General features: G+C 42.1%; 2 protein-coding genes across 3 annotated transcripts in view; one reads left to right on the forward strand and one right to left on the reverse strand.

The window, feature by feature from the left end:
- Positions 1 to 1676, forward strand: part of LOC102294424 (neurocan core protein) — a 64754-nt gene extending 63078 nt beyond the window's left edge. For both annotated transcript variants that reach the window (XM_005920471.3, XM_005920470.3), the window contains exon 20: positions 486 to 1676. In XM_005920471.3, coding sequence (XP_005920533.1) covers positions 486 to 604 — 119 coding nt within the window. In that variant the 3' untranslated portion in view covers positions 605 to 1676. The remainder of the gene's footprint in view (positions 1 to 485) is intronic.
- Positions 1677 to 3420: 1744 nt separating this feature from the next.
- Positions 3421 to 7890, reverse strand: tm6sf2a (transmembrane 6 superfamily member 2a). The gene is made up of 10 exons (XM_005920469.3): positions 7490 to 7890; positions 6746 to 6849; positions 6556 to 6653; positions 6339 to 6442; positions 6183 to 6265; positions 5975 to 6099; positions 4901 to 5002; positions 4717 to 4809; positions 4506 to 4625; positions 3421 to 4396 (listed from the first exon to the last, which is right to left on the reverse strand). Exons 1-10 carry the CDS (start codon positions 7579 to 7581, stop codon positions 4187 to 4189), a joined length of 1131 nt encoding a protein of 376 aa, XP_005920531.1. The 5' UTR covers positions 7582 to 7890; the 3' UTR covers positions 3421 to 4186.
- Between the last annotated feature and the right edge of the window lie 4901 nt (positions 7891 to 12791).

A 12791-nucleotide genomic window follows, 5' to 3' on the forward strand; every position in this document is an offset into this window, starting at 1 on the left:
ACACACACACACACACACACACACACACACACACACACACATAACAACGCAGTAAAATATGATTCATTTAAAATCAGTGAAATTACAATCCAAGCAGCTCCTTGATGATTTCATCAAACCCGATAATTAGCATCAACCACCCTCAGAGCTTTAAATCTGTTAAGTATCATTTATTAACTCTTTCCCATCTTAACAAAGGTGACTCACTAATAAATAATGTATCAGCTCATATTAGGCTTTTGTGTAGCATTGAAGAGTCAGCTGATTAGCGATGGGAACCTTCAGCAAGGAAATATATTTTGAGTATTTGAGTATTTATGGTTCAACTACACACTTAAGCTTCTTTCAGAGCAGATCGTTTAAGAGTAAGAAAATATATGCAGAGATTTAGCCAGTGAATATGGGATTTTTGTGTACATTGACAAGTGTGTTGTTCATCTACTGCAGCTCATATACAACGTGTCACCATTTCCTCCCCTCTGCAGCTCGACGACTGCACCGGTACCGACGCCATCACCGCAACCAGCGCCACGACCGCCATGGCCACAGGAGACACGGAGGAGAGGGACACAAGGCCAGAGAGGACGCACACAGCTACTACTGAACCAAATAATACAACATCCACAATGCCTAGGTGCTAACCATGGCCCATAAGGAAAGACAGTAGATCACAGCAATTTCCATTTGCCCTTCCTGCTTCTAACCACTAACCGTGCTCTCTGCTTAGCTTTACTCCCCCAGTGAATAAGATTATCCCCATAATCTAACCTCCATGCTTTTTGATGCTTCTTTTTATTTTCTCTCTGCTTTCTTTAACCGAGGTCCATGCGAACACTGACTTTAGCACCGCCCTAACATCCGCCCTCCCAAACAGTAACTCCTCCACTCGTCTGCAAACTATAACCTTCTCTTGGTCTGTCAGCCTGACAGCAGTGTGTGAACGTATGCATGTAAGACAGAAACTTAGAGGAGTGCCAAGTCACTTTTTTGGAAAGGTTTGCTTGTTCTACATGAAAAAAGTAACTCATTTTAGTATTCTGTTTACAAAGCACAGATGTAATTGATGCAAGATAGTCCTGGTATCCCAGCTTTTTGTACGTGTACTGTAGCTGTTACTTTTCCATAGAGCACCTGAATAGCTGGTCTCTTTTATTCGACTGACGTGCTTTTTTTTCTAATATCTGTTTGTGTAATGTTACTATTTATTATGAATCATTTGCTAGTGAACATGCTCGTTTTCTTACTTATCCTTTAGAAAGCTGACGTAACACCATTTTTCTATACCAATATGTAAGTCCAACAATCAGTCGATAACAAAATTAATCATTTGATTGCCTCTAATCTCTGTACTGTAAATATTGTGACGTGTGTTATTGGCTCAAACCTGATCAATAGCTGGACCTTGTCCAATCCGATAGACTCCCCAATCCCCATAAGCACTCTCAGCTAATGTATACGTCCCATTGACATAGTTTGTGTGGGTGGGATTACAGAATAATTTCAGATAACCACTTGATTGTACCTAATTTGCACGGCCATATTTACACGATGGGTAGAATGTCACTCTTTTTTCGTCTCTTGTCTCTTTGATATTTGATCTGTTATCCACTTTTTTTGGTGTTATGACTTTTTGTCCTGCTGTTGTACTCCATTCTTAATAAAGCGAACAAAATGGACAAAAGTTCTGCTTTTCATTCATGCTATCAGCTGTTTTTCACTTTCAAACTCAGCGTAGTTTTGCCACGAGGTCACGCTCAACCCAGAACCTGATCAGATCAGTTAATCTGAGTCGGGGTTTTTCCCCCTACTATTATCTCTCTATTTTGTTTTAGCTCCATAGTGTAGTGCGAGCTAAACCTCAGTTCCAGCTAGAGACAAAAATGCCCTGTGGGGTTAAACTAAGAAGAGCATCTGGTGTAAAACTTTGGAGCTACTCGCTGTGGTGACCCCTTGCGGCAAGGGATCATCTGACTGTAGCATCTGGATTTTGTCAATAAGAAGTTCTTAATGGTTATTTTAGGCAATAGATAAACTGAGGAGCAACATCAGGACTCAGTATAAGATGAATACAGATCATTTCAAGTGAATTATGGATGCTATTGAGTTGAAAATGATCATAGGTTTTTCACTTTAAAATACTTTAGTCTGGGTAAAGTTACAGAATCCTGCAAGCTGCTTTGCAACCCACCTTCACAACAGCTCCCTGTCATGCTACATCTGACTTAAAGTGCCTGTTCTCTTCTGTACAGTGCTTTTGTTGATGCTCTACTCACCTGAAGCGGCAAAATATCTTCTTTTGCAAAGGTGGACCTGATTAAAGTACACCTCCAGGAGCAATTTAGCTTTTGAAACACATACTATGAAGTGCCCAGGGGGAAGTTTTTGGCGCGATGTTGATGCTAGCGGAGGTTTGGAGCTCTGCAGTTATTGATTCAGCAGAGCATGAAGACTTTTACATGGTATGTGCCTCAGGACTCAGCTTGTAAACTTTATATTGTTTGCCACTATATTTGGCTGATTTGCTGCGTTTCCCAAATATTTCTGCTTTGCAGTATCATCACTTACACTGGAATATCAGTTTCTTCCTATTACAGTACCAAGCTTTTTAAAAACGACCCACTGTTTCATTTACAGAGCCGGACGGTATGGCTGGTCATGACTCTACCCTAATGACTGAGAGTCAGTTGGTGGGTCCAACACTTTATACCATACTAAACTGTTTTTAATGGACACTCATGTTGCAATAAGATAAAGCCTACAGGGTTAGGGTTGCGTTTATTTGCACTGTGCTTTCTAAAGTGTGTAAGTGTGTTATAAAATACAAACTTAATCTGAGCCACAAATTGTGACAAAGACAAAAAAAACAAAAAAAACCAACTCAGTGATCAAACTTCTTGTACTGCATCTTACATCCAGCTGTGTCCTGCATATCCTATTGTATGTACACAAAAAAGGGAAATGTTCTATTTACCAAGTCAAATGACACTTTAGCAGCCAAAACATGTTTTTTTTTGCTTTTTGAGACGTTTCCTGCAGTAATCTGTGTGGCCGCTGTGTCTGACAGCTCACCTAAATCCAGGGTTCACCTCTTATCAGTCTGATAACTTGAGCAGTGCAGTAGGGCACAATGACATCACCAGCTGGAGAAAACACTGACAGCCACGGAGACGCGACTGCTGAACCCGTAAACCACTTGGTTCGGGAAGAAGTGCGTTTAAGTTTAGAAGCTCAGACGTGATATGAGAGTCATAAATATTCTCAATATTTAGCGAAGGAAAAGGTTAATGAGAATGTAATTTAATCAAACACTGACATGCACAGCTAGCAGCGAGAAATCTGTGTCCCCTTTTTATAATACAAAAATAGCCACAGTTCAGCGCTCCAGTTCTCAAACTGTAGATAGAAAGAATGAGCGTGGTAATCATTTAAGTCGTTTATTAAGCAAAAACAAATTCCATGTGCTTCCTTTCCCCGTTTCACATGACTGTAAACTGAATATTTAACTTGAAAATGACCGTCTGGACTTGGAGTGGACTGGAATAGCGATTAGTATCTGTCTGATTTCTTTATACGCTCCAGTCACATGAAGGCTAGACCACAACGTCGATCACCAGGTGGTTTTTTCTTCTCCAAGCTGTCAGCTCGAGTGAGTCATCTCTCTTATCAGCAACTCTTAAGTTATTCAGCCTACAGAGGATTCAGCTGATATTCAACATTTAATATACTCACAGTTAGCGTGGGGGGTGCTAAAAATCACAGAAGGGTGAAAGTTGCAATATTCAAGATCAAAAAAATGAATCTTCAAATTTTGTAGCTTTGGTTTAGATTTCTGTATAGAAAAAAAAAAAAAAAAAAAAAGGGACTGAATCATTCTCCGGTGCTGCTGCTGACCTGCATGGTTCAGGTTAGTTGAAGTTTTGTGACGATACAAACTGGGTGTCTGCATGAGTCACCTGAACGCTGTGCGATCTGATCACGGTCCTCACCTCCATCAACAGCCTCCTTATCAGGGTCCAGAAGTCCATACAGGAAGTGCTGGGTGAGGTGACTGATTTTTTTTAACAGTTGAGTCAGAGAGAGCTATGCTTTTAGATTTCCTCTGGGTTTTAGGGATGAAAAATGTGTGCATTTAATTCAGTTCGTGCCCCAGTAAGCATTCCTCACCAGTCCGTGGCTTGCGTGTGGTCTAGTTTTCCTTTTTCTTGCTGTTGGATTGTCCCGCAGGAACAGGTTTCATAAAATAAGCAGGGTTTGTGTGGCAGCGCAGGGCCAGCAGCGCCGGTGCAGCAGCGAGCAGCGCATTGAGAGCGATAACAGGCAACCGTTTGTCTGCTGGGACTCGGTACGTGAAGGGAGTGCGGGAATGCAGAGATGCTCCGATATGGCACCACTGGGTCTGGAGAGAACAGCGAGTGAGGGGGAGGGAAGTCAACATGAAGCTTTCCATTTTTCCTTTTGTTTAAACGAATATTAATCACAGCACGAGATGAGAAAACTACAATTACCTGAGCCATGGCGCCGGCAAAGAAGATGGTCCAGTCCAACATCCAGCTACATCCAGGTGTTTTCAGACCGTAGATGAAGACCGTTAGCAATGGCAGTGCGTAGAATAAGTACACGAGCATCTAAAGGAATTGTGCACCAAACAGTTAAACAATAAACTACATATTATATTAGAGTTAACTCAGTTTCTGAGTCTTCGGTCTCCAGACTCACCATAACCCTGGGAAAGCCAACTGGGTCTTTGAGGTACGGCTCATACTGATAGATGTAGGTGAAACAGGTGTCCAGAGAACAGTCCAGCACTACCTGCAGCACAACACGAAGAGAGTTAAGACTGGAGCGCGAACAGAAGCGCGAGTACCGACACGCAGAAAAGGTCTTGTGATGTTTCACTTACAAAGCCTCTAAACACGGAGAAGGCCATGGATCCCAGTAACAGCAGTGAGAGAAGCAGGTCAATGGGTCGAAACAGCAGACTTTTCTTCTGCTCTGCAGCGATCTGCTCGACACAGAAATGTTCACAGTTGATGTTGGTGCTGTTCATTTTACACCGTACAGGTTATTTTCACACGGGCATCGGAAAACTGAACGTGTCTGGAGATTACCCAGCGGAGCTGCCTGTGAGAAGACAAATGTCTAACACAGTCAAACTGGATATTAAAACAGCTCTCAAACTGCCTGCTCCCCAGTGGGAAGCCTGTGTGATGTCCCACTGAGCTCATGTGGGAATAAAGAATGTAACTGTGTGGAAAATTCGCAGCAAGCAAGAGGGTGTTACGTACCCTCCAGCACCTCCTGAACCTAACAGAGTTTTTCCAAGTGCTAAAAATGCATTTCAGGTGGAATAAATATTATTGTGGGTACAAGTTAAAAAGGCCAACTGTGAAGAAATGTCCCCAAATGATTTTTCTGACACCATCTGGAGTTCATATGCAAAAACAACAATTTTCTTCTCCCAACTTACATACATATACATACACACACCTTTTTAAAGTATAATTTAATGTCATTTGGATCCTGTTCTATTCAAATTTAAATCAGTCTAACTGTCACTTATGTAGCACCAAATCACAACAACACTCAGCTCAAGGTGCTTTATATTGTGAGGTAAAGACCCTAGAAACCCATGAACCATAACAGAGAGAAAACCCCAACAATCAGATGACATCACACGATCCACAAAGGTGCATATCAGGTTAACTGATGAGTCTCAGTTGGGTGTGACCATGAGTGGGAATAGTCTGTGTCTGTGCTAGCCCTGTGTCCCAGTGTACCCTGCCTTTTGCCCTATGACAGCTGAGTTAGTCTCCAACCTTGAGCATGACTCCTAATTAGAAAGGTGGCTACAGAATTTTAAAGTTTAATGCACTACAATATGCACAGATATGTAAGCTGTAACCAGATTCTGGCTAGACTACTCTCGGAGTATATGGTGTATAATGAACACATCCTAAAAGCGAGAACTTTTTACCTTATCTGCTGTGATGATTTGCATCTCTCTGGGTCTGCTAAAGAGCAGCGAGGCTGCCCAGAAAGGTGCCAAAAAGAAGGGGATATTCCTCCAAAACGCTGGTCGAATGTTGGACCCATACTTGCCTGAACAAATGAGAACTTCATCAATACACGTGGTCACAAACAACTGCGCCGATCTGACCAGACTGTGTTCGTGCTGCTCTCACCAATGACCACTCCTGGGATGTGAACGATCTGATGAGCGATGGAGGAGCCTGCCCACAGCAGGCCCAGGCTACGATACGACTTCCTGAACGACAGAAAGTCAGAGGTCTCACTAAAGCACAGACATGAGAGACTGTGACGGCAGCGGCAAAACCTACCCAGAGAACATGCGGTGGATGATAACGAGGAAGAGGATAAAGTGAACGATGCCCTCCCAGTAAGACATCATCAGTGCATAGGCAGTGGTTAGATGAGGCTCACCCTGAAGGGAAAGAAACATCCAAACTTTAACATTTAAACTTATGAAGTAAAAAAACAACAAAAAAAAAAAACAACAACAACTGATCAGTCTTGGAGAGAAAAGCGAGAGGTTACCATTTTTATGTAGAAGCCCATGAAGCCAGAGATGAACCCATCCTGCTCTAAAGCATTGGTCAGACCCACCAGGCAGGTGAAGGAAAACTCTGCGAACACTGCAAACATACAGAGAAAGAAAGAGAAATAACAACAGTCCACCTGGACTTTACTCATTTATATGAAAGCATGTGTGTTTGTGTGACTGTACCATAGAACAAAGGGTCCACTTTGGCCTTGTGCCGCACAGTGAGGAAGAGGAGGAGAAGCACAGACCCCAGGATGACCGCTCCCATCCCCAAGATAACCAGAGGTCTGAGGACGAGTTCAGACACAAGTTATTCTGGAGAACATTAACCAGTAAATCAGGATCGACGTAGATAATTAATTCTCTCTAAGCTGCTTTATTATAAAACGACAAGTCTTTGAATAAAACTTAAACTTCATTTTGTGCTTTATAAAAATTAACTCAAGATCAGTGACTATCGACGAGACTTTAAAATGATCTAATTTTGCGAAATATCGCAGCTTTCGCCACAAAAGGAGGACGTTTAGATAGAGGGTTCAAAAAGATTAACATTTCTGTTACTTGATTATTTTCAAAGCTTTCTCGGCTCTTTAATTGCCAGTTTCTCTTTGGTGAAATTCAAAAGCCCGGAGCAGTGTGGGGATGTAACACTGATTGATTAACGCTCATTATCGTGGGCGATATAGCCTAACACTCCGTTAATTTAGATTTAGGCCTACGTTTTAAGACTTTATAACGGATCTCTTAAGTTCACAGCATTAGATTTTCCAGCCTTGGTGAATCTTTTTTTTCTCCTCTGGGTAAACACGCCCTTTTCCCTTCAGGCTGTGGGCCGCTTCATAAGCCTATTAATATCGGCGGCTTTACCATGCCTCCACACAACAGGCCGAGATTAGGTTGAAATGATCCGACTACACACACACTTACTCCTGAAGCGCTGGGATGTTGTTCATTGTGTATAAAACTCCAGGTGCCAGAAGAGAAAGGAGAAAAACGCTGATTTCCGTCGGTGGCCTCATTCTTGTAAACGTGTTGTTTGGTCTCTATGGTGAACCTTAAAAATGTTCCACATAAAAAAGAAATCTGTCCCTCCTAAGCACGTTTCAGAGCTGTGCACCGAGTCATGTTAAAGCAGCGCCCTCTGCGCTGCCGCTGAACGCAGGAGATGATTTAAAGCAGCGTCACGTTGCCTTTTGATCTGTGATGAAACCTTCAGCTCCAATAAGCCTGCTGCTGTCCTGCAGGTGTCAAAGTTCACCACGGGCAGGAGGCACCTCTAATGAGAGAACATTTAAAGGGAGAGTAATGCAAAGTTCAGATAACGGACCGCTGAATCGCCCATCATGCGCAAATATCGCTCTTTTCCTTCACGTTTTTCATTAAATTCTCTGATCTGTCATTAAATGCGTCTTTTAAAACATTCACTCAGTCTTTGTACAGACTGCCACCTGGTGGAGGACGATTCCCCATGTCAGTGTTTCCTCCCCTTGAAGTCCTTTCAAGTTCAGTTTTCTGTCTTTTTGCTTTCTAATCATGCTGTTTGTAGATACCCTGCACCAGATGAGTCTGTACAATCCATCTATTCAAGTCACGTGATGTCAGGGCAAGCGTGGTCTTTAGGGTCTGCTTGCCCATGGGGCTCGTTTAAGGAGCCATCTGTGCTGTTTGGTGTAAGATTAACTCCTCCATCTGATGTCTCCAGTCTCGATTAGATTGTGGATTAGATTTGATATCTTACAGAGAACATAAAGTTCAGAACAAAGATTATGTCTTTTAGGTCAGGTCACTGTTTAAAACTCACAATCAGTGTGACATTTTTACATAGCTTCTGTTTCTTTGTAAAGCACTGCCTCATAAAGCTCATTGTGAAGAATGCCTACACCTGCGTTACACAACACCATCTCATGGATGAACAAGGGTGGGTAAAGCAGGTCTACATCCAGCGCACCCTTATCTTCTGTAACAAAGCTGCTGAAGAGGATTATGCTGCTGTTGCCTCAGAAACTTAGTCACCAGTGGAAAGAGAGCACAGAGAGGGGTGGGGAGTCCACGCAGAGAGTAGAAACAGACAGGCAGGCGATACTACTGCTACAACCCTTCACACACACACACAGCACCAGCTTTTTTTTTCTTTCTTTCTTTTTTTTAGGCTGACACAGATTTTTTCTAAAACCTGCCACCATGTGGCACCCTTTGATTATCGGCATCATGACAGTGAACACCTCTCTAACCGTCTTCTACTGGGCCTTCATCCTGGGCGATGCTTACTACAAGTGGCTGATGGAGCCAGAAGACAAGCCCAAGAAGGTGGTCACCCCAGCTTGAGGGAGCCAGTATGGATCTACCTGAATGAGTGACTGGATGTTATTTGCTTAGGAATACTCTGCTCAGCTAGTAGTGCTTACAGTGAATTTCTGCTTCTTTTTTTATGTATTCTTTTTTTTTTAACTGGAAAAGCCTTGGATTCCTGTTTTGAACTGAAAAAAATAACCTAAAGCAATCTGCAAGTTGATGAGAAGAATCATTCTTACAGGTAAAGTGTCAATTTATCTTAATATTTATTTCGCATCATTTTATTGTGTTTTAGCTACATTTGTTGCTTGCAGTGTGAATCAACACACACACACACACACACTTCACACACCATCCGCAGGCAACAGGTCCTTCAGGTGACACTAAATGAACCGTTTAAGCTTTCTGCTGACTCGGTGAAAAGGTTTTGGTGGTGACAGTGGCATGAGTCAAGCAAATCCTGTTAGGATTACTAAACTACTAAACACCACCTCTAAACTGGCACAGTTGGTGTTACTTTCGTAACAGCTTCATCCTGAGACACATTCAGAAACCCTCGTCTCATCTCTCGTTTGCATCTCTCCTGAAAGCTTATTTTTCACTCTTCCTCCTTTTCCTTTTTCTCTCTATTTTATTTTATTTTATTTTTTACATCTCTCCACAACATGTCGCACGTCTTCTACTGGGGTATGCACCCAGTCTCTTGGTTCATTCTTTTCGCCAATATAGCCGTAACGGTCATTGAATGGAAGTTTCTTGCCTCTCAGTTTTACAAACTTAACTGGAAAAAGGAAGAACAACAAGCCAATGCCTAAAATCCTGGCGGTAACCACATCCACATCCTGATGCTGCACTGAGAATATTTGTGAGGATAAAAATATCTCTCTCCATATCAGATATATATATAAATATAATATAATATATATATAATATGATATTATATATATATATATATATATATATATATATATGATATATATATAATAATATATATAATATTATATATATATATATATATATATATACATATCACCTGTTTACCTGCCCACATGTACAGAAAAAACAAGATTGTGTAGCTTTAGGCTTGTTATGCTAACCTTATGCTGTGTTTTTGTGGTTATTTCCAGAGCTGCTTCTGTACAGTTCACCCCAGAATTCAAAAACGAAAAACCAGAGGAATTGTCTCAACTCTTTGCTGCAGGCAAGTTCATTTTCTTTCCCTGTGACACTCCAATGCAGTGCTGTCTTCCATGTCATCTGTGCCATTTTCTCATCTTTTGTCATATGAATGGAGCTGCTCTCTGGCTCTTTATCATTTTTACAAGAGTCATTTATAAAGAAAAATACGTTAAGATGTGCACCTTTTCTACCTGCAATGATATCATGCTCTGTTAGGGAGCAAGAACTCATTCATGAAAGCATTGTTTCATGTTAGTGAATTATGTGACATGTCACAAGTGCCAAATTGTGTATAAGATCATTTGAAAGTATCTATAAAGTGATGCCAGTCTGGACCTGAGTGAAAGTGGGTTCACTGTAATATACATATCATATCTTTATGCAAGGGGGACCATAAGCCTCTTTGGCATATTACTGTCCACCTCTCCTCGCTCATATCTCTAATCCCCACAGATGGAAAGCTGATATTGCTCTATGACTGACTCAATCCTATTAACTCCGTCTGTCCTACATTCACTTCTCCTCTGTCTCGCTCTCCTGGACCGAAGACCCTCTGAGCAAAAGATGAGAATGAGGAATTCTGGGATTCAAGTCTAGACCAAAGATTAGAAGAATTGGCACATGGGTAGTATCAGGCTTTACTTGTCAGCTGAACTACATTTCTGTAGAGCCATTTTGTGACAGGGAGCTGTCACTGCTGAGAAACAGTACCCTCAGTTTCAAACCATCCGCACATTTCCACCTGTCACTCATCCTTCCGACACCCAGAAGATGTTGAAAATGTTCTAATGCTTAGTTTGTTTCCCTCCTCCGCCTCCTCTTCCTCCTCCTCCCTGGTGCACCTGTATCACCTGTTCTCCAAACATTCACAGTGCAGGAGTGAAGGAGCGCAGATCTGCAACAAGACAATAAATCTGTCATCACCCAAAGAAACAGCCCCGAAGCTTCAACGCTTTCTGTGAGCTGACAAAACCATAAAAAGAGTTTCAAAAACCGGCCAAGACAAAACATGAACCGGCAACCAAATGTGTCCCTGAACGCCTCAGGAGGAGCTCTGATTTCAAACTTCACACAGTCTGCGTTTGAGCTCCGGCAACTCCTCCAGCTGTCTAGAAGGAAGGAGGAGGAGGAGGTGTATTTTGTGGACTACATCCCCCCTGCGAGAGATGCTATAACTCTCCCACCCAATGTAGTCTATGTAATAGTTGGGGTGGTGGTGATCATAGTGGCCACCTACGCCATAGTGGGACACCTCATTGATGACCTGTTGCATGACCTGGCAGGTAACCCCAGGTGGACACATCCTGAACTGATGCCACCGTGTCCACTCTGGCATCTGTGTTTGTGGTGTCCTTTCTGTCCCTGAGCTCTCGTGAATCAACTTTTGATCTTTTCCTTGTTTTGACGACAGTTTCCTTCATGTTCACCCTCTGGTTTGTGGATAGGATAACCTTCCCAGTGGTGTCTGTTATTCTTTTAAGGTGAATGTCAACAGCTGATCAAACGGCTGCTAAAGAAAAAGCCATCTTAAGGGGGCGGTCAATGTTCAATTTGTGCAATTCCACAAAGTTCCTGCTTTGGCTATTTAATAACCCCCCAAAAGAAACAGCATCCTCTATGCTGCAGTTTGTCATGCATGACATGACAACTGAAGTGAATCTAAACCCGGTGCAATGCCCCTTTAAAAGATACACAGAGAAGACATAAAAATAAATCATTTTAATTCATTTCCAACATGTTTCCTCTTACAGACTGGATATTTGGCCCCAAACCAGTGGAGGATGATTCAGAGGGAGGGGATGCAGAAATAGAGGAAGAGAGGCGACTCAGCGTTTCCAGCAAGCTGTTGGAGAAAGATGAGATCAGAATGGAGGAAGAAAAAGAAGGCCAGCTGCCTGGTTTCCACCAGGGAGGCGCAGGCCGCTGTCGTCCATCCACCCCTCCGCTGAGAAGCGCCATTGCTTCGTCATACCCTGGAGAAAAAAGGATTTCCACACATAGCGTGACCTTCGCCTGCCCCGTGGCCCCTTACGTCACTTCCCTTTGAGTTTTTTCATCGCAGCAGTTTTTATTACGTCTTAATCACAGTGCAGTGATCAGTGATGTCCTCGCTGTAGTGATGCAGAGGCTGAGGCACTCTTGTTTTATGCTGGTGTTATAGTTAGCGTGCAAAAAATGTACAAGAAAATGTTGTTAGTAAGCACGATCCATACTGTCAGTCTGTTTCTACTGCACCATGCTGAAATTCGCTGTCCAGCTGCTCGTGGTAAAAACTATAAACAAATTAAGTTTCAAGTAAAAATATCAGTTATGTTAATAACTTAACTTTACATCTAAAAATGTTCATTGGAAACACACTGTGTCCAGTTCGTCCACAAGGCTAGACAGAAAGTGTTGTGAAATTGCAAAATCAAAAAGACCTGTCATGTTACATGTGCTTGTAATGTGTTTCTGAAGAAAACGTACATCACTTCTCCTGGTGTTGGACTAAGCTTCTCCCCAATAAACAACTCGATAATACACGCTCGTTCCTCCTGTCTTGTCTGCTTTCATTAATCCATCTTACCTTCTCCTAATACCTGTTTGTGCCCAGGGTGATGACCTTGTTTATAAATGCAGAGGATTATTGCACTTGAGCATATTAAATACAGCTGAGTGATGTAAGATAGATAGATAGATAGATAGATAGATAGATAGATAGATAGATAGATAGATAGATAGATAGATAGATAGATAGATAGATAGATAGATAGATAGA

Source organism: Haplochromis burtoni, unplaced genomic scaffold (assembly GCF_018398535.1).
Source record: "Haplochromis burtoni strain Fernald_Lab_line unplaced genomic scaffold, NCSU_Asbu1 Contig_41, whole genome shotgun sequence".
Classification (NCBI taxonomy): Eukaryota; Metazoa; Chordata; class Actinopteri; order Cichliformes; family Cichlidae; genus Haplochromis; species Haplochromis burtoni.